We start from the raw sequence: 21110 nt of genomic DNA, 5'->3' as shown, positions 1-21110 counted from the left end.
TGACGCCCACATCCCAAAAATGAATTTTTAAAAATTAACGAGCTGTCAACACCAATTTATCATGGTCCTTGGGTGCAATCAACTTTTTAGGCCCATTACTGCTCTGGAAAGCTCCTGTTATAAACTTTGCAGAGGTCCACCAGAACTGGCTGGCACCTAGGCAGGGAAATTGAATATACCAAGTCCCAACCTTCCAATGATGTGTCGGCTGGCTTGTAGAGGTTGATCCTCCATCCTCCCCAAAATATAAACCATCACATAAAAATAAGGGGGTCTGGGTTAGGGACTTCTTACTTTAGGAGTTTCCCTTCCCCAGCATCTTAGTATCACCGCGTCAAATCAGCCATATCTACCCAACAACTGGTGCCTCTGTGGCATTCCGTTTTAGTTTAGGTTCTGGACCCCTGAAGATAAACATGTTTTCACAAGAAAAATTGTAAAGTAGTCCCCTTGCAAAGGGAACAGTGGAGGACACCATCAGTTTCCTAGAGAAACCACCGACATCTGTCTTGATCATTATATTGAGAGTTTTTCAGGCTAGTTTTTATGGAAGGCACCCCAGATATGCCCTTCGTTGCACAGCTCCTTGCCAATTCATGAACTTTGGTGACGATGGTTTGATGGTACACCTTGACAACACATTTCAGTACTTACATTAAAATGGCTCCAGGGCAGATTTTGGGCCCCATTGCTTTGTAATAATAGATTAGCAAAAGTCTATACACAGAGGAAAAATATCTCAGGATTTTAGGTAGCTTGGAATACAAAGCACCGTGGCCTTTTTTGCAAAATATAAGGATTTTGTGTGGAGAAAATTATCATTTTGTTGAAAAGTTATTTTATAGAGGATGTTTTAAATGACTCCTGCTATCTTGCAGTTGGACGGCTGGACTGATCTTCAGGCTGAAACAGACAAACTTGGCTTCATATCAAGCCGAATTTTCATAATTGGTTTCATTTTGCTGGGATGCTTCCTCTTCTTCAACCTCTTCATTGGAGTTGTCATAATAAATATTCGGGTATGTTGATACTTCTTTTATCATATGTATTAAGTACATGTTCAGTAAAACCACCAAAATAAAATATAATGTTACTTCTAGGAAACGACTAAAGAATTTAATAAAGGCGTCCAAGCTGAACGGGAAACCATTTTGATCCAAAAAAAGCAAGCTATATTACAGAGACAGGAATCTCATATCACAAATTTAATGGAGAAACAGGTATCGAATTTATTCTGATTTGACTGAAACTGTCAATCTTATAAAACAGGTGTGACTGCCAATTCCCAAATCTGGATTTATTACTTTTGAATAGTTTTTGGAATGAATATTTGAATTGACTTGTGTCTTCATGGTTTAACATTTTACATAATAAAGTAATAGATTATCATAGTACTATGCATTATAGGAAATTAGACTTTGGCCACATGAGGAGGATAAGTGTGCTGGCTATACTGAGTATTTCAGGTTTCCTTTTTCATAATTTTTTTTTAATGACAATTTTCTGCTCTTCAGTTCCTTCTTTTCTCCTTTCCTGAAGCTGGTGGCAAATATGGAGATGCAGTTCCACAGACAAATGGCTATTTTTTTTTTTTTTGTGTGTGTGCAGAACGTCACAACCCAGTTTAATCCTAACCTCGCCTGTGTCTACACACACCCTTTCCAATTTATGTAATTCATAAGCACTGCGGAGCGGGAACCCTGCATTATGTTTGCCTTTTCCTAACCTTAGGACATGGAGGCCTATTGTAGCACTTTCACTCCTACTGCCATTCTGGCTGAGATTAGTGAACCAACACAGACTCTAGAATTAGCCTGGGCCGCTTGGGTCTACATGGTTCAGGAACCCATCTGGTGTATTTTGCCAGTGAATCAACATTCCATATCATTTCTAATAATAGGAAATGTTAGGCTGGCTTCACAGATGATCAGATGTGCATGTAGATGTCCTTTACTTAATGCTAGAAGGCTGATACCCATCTACAGCTCCCTGCATTTATTCGTATGGCTTCTAAAATGGATATTTTTCCCTGCATATGGCCTGTGAAAAATATTGGGAACCTTAGATGAATCTAAACTCCATTTCCATCCTAATAAGTAGAACTGCTCCCTTTGGACTGATGCTCTAAATAGTGCCACTGCCTCCAGAAACTTGGCAACACTATGGCTGGGGTTTAACATGGAGGTGGTGGCCCTGCCCAGTGGCCCAGGAAGAGACACTGCAATTTTACATGGCTCAGACAATTAGTTGCCTGTAAGTGTGTTTTCCACACCCGAGGCAGAATGTCCCACTTCCAAGAACTGCCAGCCAATCAGCAATGCCACCGGGAGCAATGGCCTCTGCTTGGACTGGACCCAGCTAATAATTGAGGCCCAGAGTTCAGGTAAGTGGGATGGGCTAAACAGGCAGGCAGGCCTCGGTGAGGTATGTTGTGTGGGGGGGGAAGGGGTGTTGGTATAGCGGCGTTTGGCAGGCCAGGGTGGGAGGAAGAGCTGGTGGCATAGTGGTAAGGTCACTGGACTAGAAATCCAAAGACCCAAGCCAATCCTCTGAGGACGGGTTCAAATCCCATCATGGCAGCTGGTGGAATTTAAATTCAATTAATAAAACTGGACTATAAAGCTAGCCTCAGTAATAGTGACCATGAAACTATCATCAGTTGTTCTAAAAAACCCATCTGGTTCATTAAAGAAAATCTGCCATCCTTACATGTGACTCCAGACCCACAGCAATGTGGCTGACTCTTAACTGCCCCCTGCAATGACTTAACAAGCCACTCAATTTTAAGGGCAATTAGGGATGGGCAACAAATGCTGGCCTTGCCAGCAACATCCACATCCCATGAAAGAATAAAGGAAGCAAGTGTGGGGAGTACTTTCTGCTGAAGTTGCCCTCTGTGGGGCATAGGGACCATTCCTAATTCTTCCATCATGACTCGTCCTCTTTTCCTTTGTTCCTTTTATCTTTTTATTTGCTCATCTTCCTTTCTATAAAACATCTTAAGATGTTTTTGACGCTAAAAACATTATGGGCAGAATTTTGCCCTTGTTGGGCATGTGGGCCCCACCAGCTCGGCAACGGGCAGACAGCTGACCCCCGCCCCCCCACTGCCGAAACGGGGCCCGCCGCTATTTTGAGTGGGTGGGCCAATTAGAGCCCACCCAGCGGCCTGCCGGACAGGAAGCGCTATGCGGTGGGGGGAGGGAATCCCCAGCTGTCAAAGTGCGCTCTTGCGCATGCGCGCGAAAGAGCGCACTGCTCTCTGAGACTAAGTGCTGTCTCAGGGAGATTAGTGACAGTGTACAAAACTTAAAAAATAGAAAAATAAAAATATTATTAACATGTCCCCCTCATGTGACAATGTCACACGAGATGGGACATGTTAATAAATATCACATTACATTTATTAAAGTTTCTAAAAAGGAACATGAAACCTCACCCCGCCAGTGGATGAGGTTTCATGTATTATCAGAAGCCCGCTGGGGACCAAGCCTTAAGGTTGGACGGGCAGGGCCTTTAATTACCCTGTCAATGGCCTCAATTGGCCATTGACAGGTCGGCGGGAGGACAGCTGATTTCGCTGTCCACCTGCCTTCCTGAGAATTTAAAGGGACTGGGATGACGTTGGGGGTTCCTCCTGACGTCATCCCATGTCATTTTCCCGTCGGCGAGCGGGACCCGCCCCCAAATCGCCAACAGGAAAATTCTGGCCTATGGGAGTAATTTTTCTGGCATCCATGTGCCTAGGGAGCACCCATTCTTTTAGGACAAATAGGAGTGGTGACCCTTATACCTCACCCATTTTTGTTGCTCTGTTAATTCCAGAGTTTTCTTTAGGAGGATAGAGCAGACCCTGCACCTGAAAAAGGTGGTGGCCTATTGTACCTACACAGCGATATTCACTCAAACCATAAGTTCTGTGGGGGTCACACATACACGTGCACGCACACACATGCGCACACACACATACACACGATACAGATAAAGATCATGCGCTTTGTTGAATGGATTCGATGATTTAAAGTTGAAGTGAGGCTCTTGTAAAGTGAAGGGTTCACAGTACATTGTGAGTCAAATATCTGGGAGGTTGGTTCTCAGGTGAACTTTGAAACTGGAACAGGTTAAGTACTTTGGCTGCTTGATGACTTGCAGCTAGTTTCAGAGTCTGGTTCTCAGACTATCTGATGACTGATGGTTCTAAAGGATCTGCGGGGTCCTGGGTAATAAAGGTGCAGCCCCTGAAACCAGTTTTGATCACATGACCGCTGGGTTAACACTTCTGAGGGCCACCCATTCTAGTTTGCATGGGGCAGGCCATCATGTTACAATGGGAAATTGATAGTGGCCATTGAGTTTTGATATTGCATTTTGTACAGTTTGAAACATGGAGATAGGCAGTCTGGAAAGTCCACAGTCTTTAGGTATTTAGGCCCATCCTTAAACAATGAGATGTGTGAATTCTACAAATGGCTGTGAGGCCCCCTCACCTATGTCCATATCTAATTAGGTATTTGCTGGAGGCTTGATACTGTCTAGTCCAAGTGTCAAAAGTCACATGATTTGCAGCAGACATCTTAACAGTTTGTTTTGTGTTGAGTTTTTAGAAAGAGGAGTTCATAACATGTTATGTATTGGGCATGATGGGACTCATGAGCAAGTCAAAAAGAAAGTTGAAATACATTTCCAACTTACACATTGGATTTTAGGCCATATTACTGGACTGTGACAGGACATTCAGGCATTCCTGATCCTGGGCAGGCCCAGCACCAGGCAGAGAGGTCAAGAATTTCAACCCCTTTATAAAGTCAAGTGGTTGGTGTCAGTGGATTTTGCTAAATGAAAACTGAAGACTTCCCTAAAGAACAGAAGGCAACATTGTCAGGCAAGTCACTCTGACATTCTCTTGCACACATCCTTAAGTTAAGGATCCTTAAGTTAAGTTGGGTCAAGAGTGGCAGTGACAGTATCTCACTTGCAGTAAACCTTGGGTGTGAAGCCCTGGGAGAAAAGAGAAAGAAATTACTCAAAACAGAGAAAAATAATGGATTAACTGTTTTTTTCCCACACGTTCCAGAAAACCAGCCAATTTGAAAGTTTCAGTGAAATGGTAGAGAAGTTCAAACAAACCCTGCGACATGATGATTACGTTTTGATGGATGATTTATCTTCAAGCCTGTCATTCATAGATATTTACCTCGCGAGTCTTGATGAACAGGACAATACTTTGTACAAGTGAGTAAGAAGACATTCCATGAAAGAGGATGCATACTAACCTGCTGCATGTTATATAAAATTGTGCAGGTTTATATGTTCGGTGTGTGTAAGAGGATACAGGTTCATGTGCCATTTACATCCTCAGTCTAGGATGCCCAGTGACCTGTTCTTGGGGCTTTGCCTAGACTACACTTGAGGCACAAGAGAGTCACGCGCAGTTACTCACAATTCACCTTTGTTTTCTTTATCTTTGGGGTGCCTTTGGATGTTATATTATGTTAAAGATGCTTTAGAGATGTAGGCTGTTGTTGGCACATTGCCTGGCTTTTTCCTCACTGCCTCCCCTGAACTGCTGTTGAGGGTATGAAATAACTCGGTGGGGAGTTGAATAGATGCTTTCTAGAGACAAAATTAAATGTTTGGAAAGAACTAGGAATTTGGGAAAGAAGTGGATTATGGAAAGAAGAAAGACAAAGGAAAAGAACCAATGATGAAATGGTATCAGATAGGGACTGAGAGTATTGGTGTAGTGACTATTTCTGTTGTTTCTTTGCAATGGAGTTGGCAGTAAAAGTTCTCGACAGTAGTTGCTATATGGTGTGAAATGCAACTTGATACAATATTTATGTATGTAGTGAGTGAACTGTGACAGAGCATTGAGATTATGTTCATCCATTAGATGAATATCCCTGGGGAATTGTGTGATACAGTCAGTTGGCCTTTCATCTCTGCTATTTAGATTCAAATTCAGCCCGTTCTGATAGCTGTAGGGATCTGATGTGAAATGGGTTGAGATGGATACATTGCAGTTCTTCAGCCAATAACACTAAACTCCCTATTTCAGTACTCACTCTCATTCAGAAAATCACAGGATAGTCAGTCTAGGTAATGAAAAAAAGTCTCATTGGTATGGGAGGGCTGCTTTGATGAAGTTGCAGCTGAAGCTTTAACTTGTATTTGCTGTGCTATGCATTTCTTGGGTGTGCTTGAGGCTGACACTGGATGGATGAACGGGAAAGAGTTTCATTTTCCTCCGCTAACATCCCTCATCATGCTGAGCATATAAAAAGGGGCGGGCAGGGGAAATCGGATCAATAGGAAAGCACTATCGCAGATTTTGTGCATGTGACAGGGAGGGACAGAAGGGCAAAGGGCTCTTTAAAGAGCACGAGGCAGGCAAAGTGGAAGAGACACAGAAAAAGTGAGAGACACACAAAGTTGGAGAGCGAAGGACAGAGAGAGAATGGGTATAAGATTTCACCTGGGAGTCACATTACCCAAAAAAGGAGTTGAGGTCATAGGTGGTTTTGAAACAGTTTATTAAGAAATATCAGTGTGGGTAAGATACATGAGCTAAATCAGGCTTGTCCAACCCGTGGAATGTGGCCTGCGAAGCCCATCCATGTGGCCCTGGAACGATTGTTGAAAAATGATAAGACGGCTTAGTGCATTTGAAGATTTCTTCAGGGGCCTGGTCCTCCAATCACAGCCTGTTTTTCTCCCACATTTGCTACTGATAGGCTCACTGTTCAGCCTAACAGCATCAAACAGGGGAAAGAACCAGGCTGTCATTGGAGGAGCAGCATACACTGGCAACTGCGAGTATTTGGAGATAGAGAGAGAGAGACTATGGAGTGCACATTCACCATGATTTCCCGTGGCTGCCAGTGCTTTGGCCTGGCTGTGGCCGCTTTCCCCTGGCTGCTGCTGCTTTCCTCCGGCCGCTGGTGCTCTTTCCTCTGGTACTCCTCGTGTCCCACCGGTTCTCCCCCCCGTGTACCCTGGCTCTCGGCCCTCCCCTCGGTGGGCACCCGCATTCGGGCGCTGCTAGGCCTCAGGCCTCACTCCCAGCTCTCATTGCACCTACTCCCACCCGAAGCCAATTTCGTGAGGGTGAGGATGGTTGAGTGAGTGAGGGTGGGAGGATGAGTGGGGGTGGGGTGGGTGAGTGTGTGCATGCGTGAGAGAGAGGGTGAACGTGCGCAAGAGAGAGGGTGAGCGCACGCATGTGTGGCGTGGTGAGCACATGCGCCTGTGTGTGCGTGTGTGAGAGAGAAAGGGGGTGCTGGGGTGGGTAGTGTGTGTGTGTGTCTGGCTCACTCCCAGTCGCAGGGTTCTCATTCACCCTCACCCCCATACACCAACAGGCACTCTCATAGTGGACTCAGAGTTAGCCTGGCACACACACACTCACTTTCACACTGAAATGGTTGTCTTTTTTTTATTACACATTTTTTAATCATCAATTTATTGTTGTGATTTTTTTTTTTTTTGCTAAGCAAGTTGTTTCTAATCATATGTCAGCTGCTTTTTCATGAAACTCATGTTTAATGTTGTGCCAAACCTCATCTTTGTGAAATTTGCGCATCGGCCTCCCCAAGTGTGAGAAAAATAAGCCTGAGCTAAATAGACAGAAAAGACATACGACCTGTAACAAGCGTGAATAGTTTATAATCTCGGATTGGATGAATAGATGATGTGGAATGATGCTGATTTCTATTTGTGGCATTGGCAGCCTCTTCTGTCGATGTTCTTGAACTAATCAGGATGTTAAGCTGAAGTTGACCTTAGAAAGCTCTCTTTTTGTCCAACGTACCTTTTCTCTCTTGAGTGCCTGTTTATATACCTTATTTCTAGAAGGCTGATGGGTGTACGATACCAATCACTCACTCAATTGTCCAATTACCAGGAACAGGCACCCAAGGTAAATCCACCCGATTTCCATCCCCCAGCCATTCTTGTGGCTTATCTCTTGCTAAGACATCTTGTTAAACCTATTCAGGCAATTAGTTCAGATATGGGGCATGTGATCTCACCTCATCAGGAATGTCTTGTACCAGGGTTTATGCCAGAATCATGGCCTGAATTTTCCGGTTGGTGGGGGTGTGGAGTGGGAGCGGGTGGGGGCACGCGCAAACCCATGGGTCCAATGGCGACCTGGCAGCCTGTTTAAATGAAGGCCTGGCAGCCATTTCTAGGCTGCTCACAATGGCAAGTGCAAGGCCACAGCAGAGGACTTCTGGTAAGCAGGCCAGTCCGGAGGGGAGGGTAGGCTAGCAGGACAGGCCAGTCTGGAGGGTAGGCCAGCGGGACAGACCAGACCGGAGGGTAGAACGGGGGGCCAGTGTGCCCCTCGTTTTTTGGATAACTGCTTTGCTGCCCTCCTCGAGGAGGTGGCAGCACGGTGGGAGGTGCTAGTCCCCCAAGACGGGAGGAGGAGGCCCCCCCACATGACAAAACTTGCCTGGGAGGAGGTGGCGGAGGTGGTGAGCTCCCGCCATGTGGTGCAGCTCACCTGGATTTAGTGTCGCAAGCGCTTCAATGACTTGTTGCGCTCTGGCAGGGTGACAATGTTGGCATTGGGCATTTAACCCAGCAGGCCGGCTTACCCCCTGCTGCCACCCCCACCACCCTCCGCCAAGTCCGCGTGTCGTAACTGCATTGAATCATTGAGGGCATGTGTCCTTCACTGAGTGAGCCAGCAGATATTGCCCATGCCGAGGTCAGCCTGAGAGGGTGGTGAAGAGATGTGTTTTGCCCCCGCAGCATGTGTTACACTGAGTCCCACATGACTGGTTTGGGGCAACCTGGAGGAGTTGCACCTAGGCTCTGTGTATGAACTGCAGGACATGTCCAAGTCAGGGTGATGACATGCTGGGAGGGGAGCTTCAAGGTGGCGTGGCACTGAACCATCTGCTGTCCTCTGCGCTCCACATGCTTGCGCCTCCTTGCTATGGTAGGATATACTGTGTGGTGCCTAATGTGATGTAGGCAGCATGTGGCCAAAGGGGGGTGGGGACCAGGCCTAGCACCTTTGTGTGAGTGTTCGGCAGCAGTGGGGTGAGGAGGCACTGGAGCCCTGATATGTCCCACTCTGGTTGGGGTGGGCCGTGCGCGAAGAGAGTCCGTGTGCAATTTTCACTAATCAATGCTCGTCTCTCATTTTCAGGAGAAGAATGCTCATAACGCGGCAGAGTGTGTGAGGACTGGCGGCGGCCAGGCGCAGATCGCCATTCTAAGCCGTTTCGAGCAGAAGGCCCTCGATCTGGAGAGGCACCGTGCGTCCAGGTTCACTGGTGTCGGTGAGGCTGGGGTGACATGGCCAGGTATTTATGCCCAACAGTGAGGTCAGCATTGTCCTCCCAACAGCCATGGCACTGCTGAATGTTGTGATTTAATTTTGCAACATGGCTTGACCATTGGTTATGGAAGGATGAACGCACAATGATCCGGGAGACAGGGATGGACTATGTCATTGTCTCCATGCTAACTGATCCACTGTCCTTGTTCTTCCTTTCAGCATCATCAGAGCAGGGCCTTGAGGAGGAGCTGCAGATGCCCCCTCTCACACCTGAGGCGCCTGATGTCTCACCAGCATCACACCATTTCTGTGAGGCAGGCACCAGTGCAGATACTAGCACCTCGGTGGGAATTCGAACATTGGCTAGTGTCCCGGGGCACAGTGGTGAGGGCACTTCACTGTCGCTGAAGGAGCTGGCAGAGACAGAGTGCCCATGGTGCCAGCAGTTAGAGTACTGCAGGGGACCAGGCACATGCTCAGTCGGTGCCTGGTGATGTGCCTCTGGAGTCGTCTGCGATGCAGCAGGTGCAGGAAATGCAGCCGGGTGTGCGGGAGCATCTGGGGGAGATACACGAGGCTATGCTTGGCTAGGTCTCCGTGGTGGAGGGGTCTATGTGGACGCTCGCCAAAGCAATGTGCCCCATGTTCGAGCGCCATGTGTCCTCCATGGAGAGAGTGGAGATTCTCGTGGAGAGGCTCCTCCAGAAGACCCGCCAAGGCTTCCTGGGGATGTGCTCTGCCCAGCAAGCCCTCACATTGGCATTGACCTCAGATAGTCAGTGCCAGTGTGGGAGATGGTGTGGGCATCAAGTTTCCCCGCTCGGTGCCCACCCATCCACGGTGAGCAGGGAGGTCCGAAGCGACCTCACGTCGGCGCAGCAGATGCCTGTCATCTCTGCGGGCTCCTCTCAGGGTGCTCCAGATGAGGGCGGCAGCTCCTCTGCCCCTCTCCTAGTGACCGTATCATCCGGTGAGGTTGCGACGACTGGGGAGATGCCAGCTGTGGGCCAGGCGGGGCCAACACTGGCTCCACCAGAGGATGACCGCCAAGGTCATCAAGGCCAACAGGACAGCAGAGTCAGTAGGCTGTCTCAGATGCCACTGAGAGTGATGGGGCAGCACCAAGACGTAGCATCTGGAAATGAAAGCATAAGGCACCTTAGGCACACCACGGATTTTTTACTGGTGCTTCTGTGTTGGCCCAAGATAAGGCCCTTATGATTTTACTTGACTTGTAACATTATTGTCTATTTTTTGCAATAAGCTGCTTTGTTTGACACATTAAATTCAGATATGTCACCATGGCTGAGGGTGCCTCTTTTCTTCTGCATCTGTATGGTTTCCAAAACTGTAATGAGTGCTTTGTTGGACATTCAGCTTTATTAACAAGGCCCTTAGTTACTGTTGCTAACCTGGAAGATTTTGCACTTAGGTGTCAAGTGTCGAGCCGATAGCCCAGGCTTGTCCTGGAGGTCCATATGTGGTGTGCTAGCTGAAGGTTTGTTGGATTAAAGCCTCCCGGGTGTCCCTGCCTCCCTGGAATATGCCCGGGTCAGCATCTACCCCCTCAGCATTTCCCTGTACGTGCTCGTCCTCGGACTCACTGCTGGACTCAGCGTGTGCAGCCGCAGCCACTGTGTCGACGTCTTCATCGTCCACTGCGTCCCTCCTTTCCAGCACAAGATTGTGCAGAGCGCAGCGTGTAACCATTATCATTGACACACAATCTGAGGGATACTGGAGTGCGTCCCCTGAGCGGTCCAGGCTTTGGAAGCGCATTTTGAGAAGACCGGTGGTTCTCTCCACCACAGCCCTTGAGGAGGCGTGGTTCCTATTGTACTACTGCTCAGCTTCTGTTCTTGGATGGCAGAGAGGCGTCATGAGCCACCTTCTGAGGGGTTAGCCCTTGTCACCCAGCAGCCATCCATCCAGCCGGCTGGAGCACTGAAGAGCCCCGGCACCTGGGAGTGTCTGAGGATGTAGGCGTCATGGGAGCTGCCTGGGTACCTTGCACAGACTTGTAGAATCAGCATCCTGTGATCACACACTATCTGTACGTTCATGGAGTGGAAGCCCTTCCTGTTGACGAAGGCACCGGGCTCACCTGCTGGCGCCTTGATGGCCACATGTGTGCAGTCTATTGCACCCTGGACGCGGGGGAAGCCAGCAATGGCCACGAAGCCTCTGGCTTGCTCTGTCTGCTTGCCTGGTCCCAATGGAAGTGGATGAATGTCAGTGCACACCTGAGCAGAGCGTCTGTAACCTACTTGACACAAGTGTGGACAGCTGACTGGGAGACACCACAAAGATCACCCAACGAGCCCTGGAAGGAGCGAGAGGTATAGAAGTTGAGGGCAGCTGTGACCTTTAGAGCCACTGGCATGGGGTGTCCACTCACAGTTAGGGGAGATCTCAGGCCCAATCATCTGACAGATATAGTTGACTGTCTCCCTTGAGAGACGGAGCCTCCTTCGGCACTGCACCTCAAACATATTGAGGTAGCTGCTTCGCCGCCTGTATACACTGGCAGCAGGATAGTGGCACCTTCTGCGGCCCTTCCGTCTTGGACTTCCTGTTGGCCCTGCACCCCTTGTGCCTGTGCCTGACCTCCCAAAGGTGGCTCCCCTGGAAGCTGAATGTGCACTCCTGGCCTCCTCCCCCTTCTAGCCCTCCCTTCCTCCTCAGAGGAGCTGCCTCCAGTGGACAGTTCAGCTCCCATTCCCAGGCTAAGGGAAGGCTTCCTGAAACCTGCAGGCCCAGAAAAGATTCTTCACTGCAGAGTGCCGACCTGAAGGTTAAGAATCCAGAAAAAGCAGCTGGTATGTGTTTTGAAGTACTGCAGATCACAGAAGCAAGTTTGAAAAACTTTCAAAAATAAATACTGCACATTCACAACCCCAGTGAGCCCTCTTATCCCGCCCGTGGATGAGCTGAATACAAATGTGTCCTGCCCCTTGCGCCCATGTGCCAACCCGAAGATTGCACGGGCGCCGAAAAATCGGCGTCGATTGAACGCTCAAGAGCCCTAAGTGGCCGGTTAACTAATGGCGGGCGTGCGTCGGACATCATTGCGCGACCGCCCAGCGAAATATCGTGATGGCGTGCAGTGACATCGGGACACTCGCCCGACGTCACCACACATCATTTTATGCATTGACGTGTGGGTCTTTGGCAGAGATAATATGCTGTCCTGTGTCTGGGTCTGTGTCAGTACAGCAGGCTGCTACCGAATCTTTCTTACTAAGCAAGAAAGAGAGAGAATTATTTCTATAATATTCAATTAATTTCATAATATTTTATAAGATCATTAAACAACCATTCCTTACAATGTGAAAAGTAAGAGGGGGCAACGCACAGCGGTAGAGGGAGGGGGGCGCTGGCTCCAGCTGCTGAGTAACTCACTGAACCTCTGCAAATCAGAATTCTTGCTTCTCTGTGTACTCACTAGGACAGCCTGGAAATGGGTTTGAACCCCATATCCACTGATATACAGGTGGGAATGCTGCTACTATGTAAAATGTGATGCCACTTCTGGGGCATCAATGCCCTTGCATTGATTGCTTCCTTTTTTATGAGAAATGACCAGGCCAAGTTTCTCTCTGGGCTCCATTCCCCTGCTGCCCTCCACCTGCCCCTCGCAACTTAGAACCCTCCCACTATCTTTGGAACAAGAGGGGCAGAATTTTCTGCCTGTCGGGCAGGCGGTGCGGGAGTGGGCACAGGCGGGCATGGACCCGATTGGCGCCCCCAATTGGGTCCGCGCTGCCATTTTAAGTAGCTGGGCCAATTAAGGCCCGCCTAGTGTGACATGCACCCGGAAGTGCTGTGCACTCCCTGTGCAGGCAGGGTGGGGGTTGCCTGACTCGGGAGTCCGCTCTTTCACGCATGTACACGAAACAGCGCAGAAATCTCCCCGAGGCACATAGTTTTAAGTCCAATAAGTGTAATAAAGTGGCAAGAAAATTTTTATGACATGTCCCCTCATGTGAAACTGTCACATGAGCTGGGACATGTGCATTGATTTTAATGAAAATTTTTCTGAAAATTTTAGGTCATTCATGAAACCTCATCCTGCCCATGGATGAGGTTCCATGAAAAATGCAAAGGCCGCCTGGGCTCTTCGCCTGTCTGCCAAGCTTAAGACTGGAAGGGCAGCTCAGCCAATTGCCTTAGCTGCTTTTTCACAGGCCTTAATAGGCCTTTGACAGTTTGGTGGGCACGCAGCCAACTCGGCTGCACGCCCACCGAACTGAAAATCTAAATGAAGCGCGGTGATGTCGGGATGCATGCCCGACGTCACCCTGCGTCAATTAACGCCTTGGCGAGCAGGTTCCGCCCCCGCTCGCCAAGCCGAAGATTCTGCCCATGGAGTCATATCTAAGGGAACCAGTCAATAGATCCAGTAGAATTTCCTTGTTGATTGGTTAATAAAGTAGTGGGATCCTGGACTTTATAAAGTGAGGCCTAGAGTACAAAAGCCAGGAAATGATACTAAACCTTTGGAAAATACTTGTTTGGCCCCAGCTGGAGCATTGTGACCGATTCTGGACACCACAGGAAGATGGTGAAGGTTTTGGTGAATATAGAGAAGAGATTTATAGAATGGTTCCAGGGATGAAGTTCTTAAGGCTGCATGGATAGACTGGAGAAGCCTGGGTTTTGGCCTTAGAGCAGAGAAGGCTAAAGGCAGATTTGATAGAGGTGTTTAAAATTATGAAAGGTTTAGTTGAAGTGAATAAAGAGAAACCGTTCCAATGGCTGAAGGATCAATAACCAAAAGGCACAGATTCAAGATGATTGGCAAAGGGACCAGTGGCAACATGAGCAAAAACATTTTTTTACGCAATGAGAGCTATGGATTTGAACTGCACTGCCTGATAGGATGGTAGATACAGGTTCAGTATTAGCTTTCAAAAAGGAATTGAATAAATAATTGAAAGAAAAAAAGTTGCAGGGAAATGGGGAAAGAGCAGGGAAGTGGGACTAATTTGAAAGAGCTATCACAGACTCGATGGGCTGAATAGCCTGCTACTGTGCTGTACTATTCCATGATCCTATGATTCCTCTGCCTTGCACGTGGTCAGTTGGCAATTTGATAGAGGTCAAGTTGATAGAGGTGTCTATAATTACGAAGGAAGAAAGATAAAATAGTTACAAACTATTTCCAAGATTCAGGGGTTGAGAATGAGCGGGATATAGATATGAGATTAAACATAAATGTAATACAGGCAGCAGGAGAAATGTTTTACACAGAGGGCTATGTGTCTGTTAAATGCATGACTAGAGTTAAAATGAGTATTGTTGAAAAAAGACACATGTTGTCGAAGCGTTTCATCTTATACTTATCAGGACACGGAAAGAATATCAAATATAAAGGGAACAACAAATCAGAAGAGAGCACTGATTGGTTGGCAAGTGGACTCTGACTGGTAGAGGTGTTGCCATGGAAAATGCACCAGTTAACTGGTGACTGACAATTAACTGTTGAGCTTTGTTTAAATTCGAACCAGCCAAGTTGACTCTGATTGGTGAAGGCATTGCCCCGGGGAATGAACCAGAGAATGGTTGTCGCCTATTTTGTTTAGTTGAAACAGGCACAATGTGTGTATATGTTCTTTCTGTCTGCAAAAGACAGGGCCCTGTGTATTAACATATGTAGCTTCCAGCACACATAAGTGAGCCACAGTGTGAGGCTGACTGATGATCTTAAATTGGTTGTCAGTGTAATTCTTAGCACACTCAGGATTGTATGGCAAATTCTGCCCAATCGTAGAGTCATATCAAATGTTGGACACTATGGCCAGGATTTTCCCTTCCCCCCTGCTGTGGGACCAGAAATTCCCCCCTTTGGCTGGTCCATCAATTTTTCAGTTGCGCCTGTGACAATTCTTGCCATAGGTGAGGCCAGAAAATCCCAGCCTATGTTTTGGGTTTTGCAAGCCTGGCTGGTTGCATACAGTCAGTACCTTGCCTGTTATGAACAGCTGAAGGGACATGCTGTTTGATACGATCCGCCAGTCTTTAGGAAGTATGGCCTACAATACCTAGTATCACACCAGCACTGGAATTCATATACCACATAACTCATTTGTGTGATAGGCAGAACGTCTTTTTGGCTTGACAGCAGCATCCTGTTAGTGGCGAACGCCACTTGTATTGCTACTGCATAGTAGTAGCGTGAAACGGCTAGCTTCACCTGTTGCTCAAGTTTTTGAGATACCTTACCCTTCCCGGGTAACCTGAAGTAGACAGGGCCTGGGCGCTTTTCAGGACTTAAAGTGGCGGTCTTAGACCGATTCATGAGTTTGTGCAATATACAGTGAACAGTGATCTTATTAGGGTAGCCATTCTCTTGCAGGATGGCTTTGATGCACCCGATTTCAGAATCAAGCTTGCATGATGAGCAAATGGCTCGGCCCTATTTACAAGGTTGCCGATAACAGCAATCTTATAGCGTTTGGAACTGTAATAACACCAACATGTATATTGACCAATGAATGTAAGCTTGAGGTAGATAGTAGCAGAGAACCCCCTGGCAGATTTCTCAACTAGCACTTCAAGGAAAGGGTGCTCATTTGACTCCTCCTTTCAAAGGTGAATTTGAGCGCAGGATGGAACCTATTAAGGCGTGTAAGGAAGTTCTTACACGCGACTGCAGATTCAAATATAGCAGACATATTGTCTAGATATTGGAAATATGCAAGGGGTGGGAGGTTGGGTGTTATTCCACCAGAGGCCTTTCTTGTGGCATTCAACAAAGATGTTTGCGAGAACTGGGCCTAGAGCAGAACCAATGGCAACACCATCTGTTTGGGCATATATGGTGTTGTTAACTCTACTACGCAAGTTGCTGAGTTTAAAAGTTCAGTGAATACTGATATACACAATGGTGATGGGCCTAGATCGCCATGATATAGTGCTGCAGTGCAAATTTTTATGGTTTCCTTGAGTGGTACATTGGTGAATAGGAGCAATGTTAAATGAGCACATGGACATGCATTGCTATTGATATGTAAACCCTGTATGGTCTTCGCAAATGTGTGTATGTGGAAAACTTGCTCAAAACTGGTTATAGCAACTCATCCAACCATTTAGCCAATTCATGTTGTGCAGAACCAGTCATAGATAAAGGGACATCATTTTTGTGTGCCTTGGGCAGCCCCTACATATGTGAACGCAGTGAGCCGTGAGGACAAATCCTATCATATGCTCTTATACAAGTCCAACAAGCGTCATTTTTAAAACAAAAACAGAATTACCTGGAAAAACTCAGCAGGTCTGGCAGCATCGGTGGAGAAGAAATCAGTTAACGTTTCGGGTCGTCATGACCCTTCGGCAGAACTGAGTATAGTTAGGAGAAAAGTGAAATATAAGCTGGTCTAAGGTGGGGGGGGCGGGGGGAGAGAGAAGTTGAGGGTGTGGTGATTGTGGAGATAAGCAAGCAGTGATAGGAGCAGATAATCAAAAGATGTCACAGACAAAAGGATCAAAGAGGTGTTGAAGGTGGTGATATTGTCTGAGAAAAGTGCTAATTAAGAATGGAAGACAGGATACTCAAGGTACAGCTCTAGTGGGGGTGGGGTGGAAAGACTAAAAAAGTTTTAGTTTTAGATTTAAAAATAATGGAAATAGGTGGGAAAAGAAGAATCTATATAAATTATTGAAAAAAAAGGGGAGGGGGGAGAAACGGGGTGGGGATGGGGGGAGGGGGAGTTTAAGATCTAAAGTTGTTGAATTCAATATTCAGCCCGGAAGGCTGTAAAGTGCCTAGTCGGAAGATGAGGTGCTGTTCCTCCAGTTTGCGTTGGGCTTCACTGGAACAATGCAGCAAGCCAAGGACAGACATGTGGGCAAGAGAACAGGGTGGAGTGTTAAAATGGCAAGCGACAGGGAGGTTTGGGTCTTTCTTGCGGACAGACCGCAGGTGTTCTGCAAAGCGGTCGCCCAGTTTGCGTTTGGTCTCTCCAATGTAGAGGAGACCGCATTGGGAGCAACGAATGCAGTAGACTAAGTTAGGGGAAATGCAAGTGAAATGCTGCTTCACTTGAAAGGAGTGTTTGGGCCCTTGGACGGTGAGGAGAGAGGAAGTGAAGGGGCAGGTGTTGCATCTTCTGCGTGGGCATGGGGAGGTGCCATAGGTGGGGGTTGAGGTGTAGGGGGTGATGGAGGAGTGGACCAGGGTGTCCCGGAGGGAACGATCCCTACGGAATGCCGTCGGGGGGGTGAAGGGAAAATGTGTTTGGTGGTGGCATCATGCTGGAGTTGGCAGAAATGGCGGAGGATGATCCTTTGAATGCGGAGGCTGGTGGGGTGATAAGTGAGGACAAGGGGGACCCTATCATGTTTCTGGGAAGGAGGAGAAGGTGTGAGGGAGGATGCGTGGGATATGGGCCGGACACGGTTGAGGGCCCTGTCAACGACCGTGGGTAGAAAACCTCGGTTAAGGAAGAAGGAGGACATGTCAGAGGAGCTGTTTTTGAAGGTAGCGTCATCAGTACAGATGCGACTAGAGCTGTACCTTGAGTATCCTGTCTTCCATTCTTAATTAGCACTTTTCTCAGACAATATCACCACCTTCAACACCTCTTTGATCCTTTTGTCTGTGACATCTTTTGATTATCTGCTCCTATCACTGCTTGCTTATCTCCACAATCACCACACCCTCAACTTCTCTCTCCCCCCCGCCCCCCCACCTTAGACCAGCTTATATTTCACTTTTCTCCTAACTATACTCAGTTCTGCCGAAGGGTCATGAAGACCCGAAACGTTAACTGATTTCTTCTCCACCGATGCTGCCAGACCTGCTGAGTTTTTCCAGGTAATTCTGTTTTTGTTTTGGATTTCCAGCATCTGCAGTAACTTTTAGCTTTTTGTTTTTATCTAAGCGTCATTTTTAGCTGGCTTTCAAGCAAGACTGCCTGGTCATGCTCAGCGGCAGGTCCAATGAATATGAATTTGGGTCTGTCATTAAGAATGGCGTGCATTTGTTGATATAGTCCCACTTGTTAAGGATTGTTCCCTTTGCATTTGGTATTCTTGCGAATTGTCCTGATGAGTGTAAGATGAAAAGCTTTAACCTGACTTTTTCAGCAATACTCAAGTCCTGTACTAACTAACAACTAACAGTTAAAATGATTGAAGGAGAGACCATGTTAACATTTAACGATGTATTAGATAGATAGTCAAAGAAAAATGCTTATGAGATGAGGATGTGTTATGAATACAGCTAAGGTAAATGAGATAAAACAGCATGGACTGTTTGGGATGAATGGCATGATTTCATGTTGTAATTTTGAGGTAAAATGCAAGCATAAAATAACTAATTAGAAAGTCAAAAAAACCAGAAATTTCAACACAACTGATGAGAAAGAAGAATATTCAATACATGTGCAACAGACTCAACACAGGAAGTCATGAGACATTTATTTTAAAGATGTTCAAAGGGTTTGGGAACTACGGACTGCAATAACTTTGTTGAATTCCTGAACTGAGCTATACCAAGGCAGAAGCAAAGATCTCCCCTCACGGGTAAAAGACAGTTCAAAGGTATATCCTCATTAAGATGCTTTTAGAGAAGAGCTTTATTGATGGTAGGCTGGGAGCAAGCCATCCATACTGTCCTCTCAGCTACACAAGTGACACCAGGGACAATCTTTAATGGAACAAAATTGGGGGAAAGTGGGTGTGTGCCCTTTCTAAAGGGTAAAACAAAAATCATGAATTGATTTTTAAAGATTGATTATACTTTCTTTCTGCTCTCTACATTCTAGGTTACAACAACTTTACTTTGAAACAGCATATGTTCTGGGTAACTTGTTGGAAGTTGATCGTTACCAAGAACGCGCTGAAAAGAAGGATGTAGATGAGAACCCTTAGGCTAATTAAATAAATTGAAAAATTAAACATTTTTGAAAGTATTATTTTATTCATTTTGCGGTGTTTAATCAGAAGACAATGCTGATGAACGGACAAGCATATCATGTTTTTGAAAATGCCTATCAATGGATATTTGGAAACTATCTCTAGGTAGTGCTGTGCTCTGCCTTCATTTACTCCCTTTCCAGCCTTCTACATAATACAGCTCTTCTAGGTTATTTTGGCAGGAAAATTGCACCTTGCAACAAATTCTGGAGCATCCCTAACTGGTGCATCACCTAATTGCAATTACAGTATTTTATTGCATTTATAGATTTTCTCACCTTCATCAATCCCATGACTCCCTGTATAAGACAGTGCATCCCAAACAGTATGATAGCTGGTTAATGTCTATGCCTAGCTGCTATGTATCTGGCCAGTGTAAGATGAGCAAGCGCATTCCGGGTGGCTGCTCTTCTGATTCTCTCCTGTGCCCAAGTGAATAAGCATCTTGATTTTCCTTCATTGATACCTTTATTAATGTTATGGGTGCAGGCATTCCCAACATCAATGGAAATTTGCATCTTATCATTTTTATATGACATATTACAACCCAGAAGGAAAAAACAGTAAAAACTGGGAAATAAGAATACTGGTCCAAACTGGTCTTGTATACCTTAAAATGGGACACCAGTAGAAACTGAGAAATAAGAGTACTGGTATGAACTGTATTTTCCTTCTGGGAAGGAACTTTACACAGGAATGCATGACTTGGGATCTCTCAAATGTTTGAAGAATTGGTTCTCCATTAATTGTTCACCATCGCTTTTCTCAACCTATCCACTGTCTTTAAATTATCAGACTGCTTGTCTGACATTTCATCCTGGATGAGCAGAAATTTCCTCCAACTAAATATTGGAACGATTGAAGCCATTGTCTTTGGTGCCTTGGAAAAAACTCTGTTCCCTAACCCCAATTTCATTCCTCTCCCTAACAACTGTCTGAGGCTAAACCAAACTGTTAAGAACCTTGGCGTAATATTTGACCTCAAGATGAGCTTCTGACCCCATACTCACCATCACTAAGACCACCTATTTCCACTTTTGTACATTCGCCAGACTCCGCCCCACCTGAGGTCTTCTGCTGCTGAAACCCTCATTCATCCCTTTTTTACCTCTCAAGTGGATTATTCCACACACCCCTTGCGGAACACTCATATTCTAGCCTCCATAAACCTGAGGCCATCCAAAACTTTACTGTTCATGTCCTAACTCGCACAAAGTCCCATACTTGTGCTCCTCCAATTCCTGGCCTCTTGAGCTTCTTGATTTTAATGCGTCATGATTAGTGGCCACACCTTCAGCTGCCAAGGTCCCAAACTCAGGATTTCCTTCCCTAAATCTCTCTGCCTTTCTTCCTCTAAACATTTGGTCATCAGCCCGAATGTGTCCTTATGTGGCTCAGTGTCAAATTCTGTTTGATAACGTTCCTGTGAAGTGCCTTAAGCCATTTTACTGTATTAAAGGAGATAAATAAATAAAAGTAGTAGTTGTTGGTGGATTTGCTGAGCATTTTGATGCTCTGGGGGAGCTGGGAAATACTGAGGCCGAACCTTATTGTCTTTGTTTACTTTAGCCTTTTCTTGACTCTTCCCCTGCTCCTGCTGCAATTGCTCTCCTGGCGGCAAAGTTGTGCAGAGTGCAGAATACAATTAGAATGTTAGACCCCTTTGCAGGGCATACAGTATCAGCTTTAGGATCAACCCAGTAAGTGGAATTGTTGAGCAGTCCAACAATACATTCAATACAGCACTTGGTGCAGGCAAGTGCCTTATTATATTTCCTTTCAGTTGCAGTTCTGGGATTTCACTCTAGTGTCATTGGCCAGAGCTCCAGAGAATATTGCTGGACTCGCATGATCCACTTATCTCGGTTACAATGCCCTTGAAACAAAGCTGGGG

At 46.4% G+C, this 21110-nt stretch overlaps 1 protein-coding gene across 1 annotated transcript in view; it reads left to right on the top strand.

The window, feature by feature from the left end:
• LOC144685912 (cation channel sperm-associated protein 3-like) overlaps nucleotides 1-19202 on the top strand; it is a 48088-nt gene extending 28886 nt beyond the window's left edge. Inside the window, exons 5-8 of the mRNA XM_078550928.1 lie at nucleotides 879-1019; nucleotides 1101-1220; nucleotides 5075-5232; nucleotides 19066-19202. Of these exons, the coding sequence (XP_078407054.1) occupies nucleotides 879-1019; nucleotides 1101-1220; nucleotides 5075-5232; nucleotides 19066-19171 (525 nt within the window). The 3' untranslated portion in view covers nucleotides 19172-19202. The remainder of the gene's footprint in view (nucleotides 1-878; nucleotides 1020-1100; nucleotides 1221-5074; nucleotides 5233-19065) is intronic.
• Nucleotides 19203-21110: the final 1908 nt, after the last annotated feature.

This window comes from Cetorhinus maximus, chromosome 10 (genome assembly GCF_964194155.1).
Source record: "Cetorhinus maximus chromosome 10, sCetMax3.hap1.1, whole genome shotgun sequence".
NCBI lineage: Eukaryota > Metazoa > Chordata > Chondrichthyes > Lamniformes > Cetorhinidae > Cetorhinus > Cetorhinus maximus.
The sequence above is the reverse complement of the archived record's forward strand: the minus strand, read 5'-3'. Positions and strand labels throughout refer to the sequence as shown.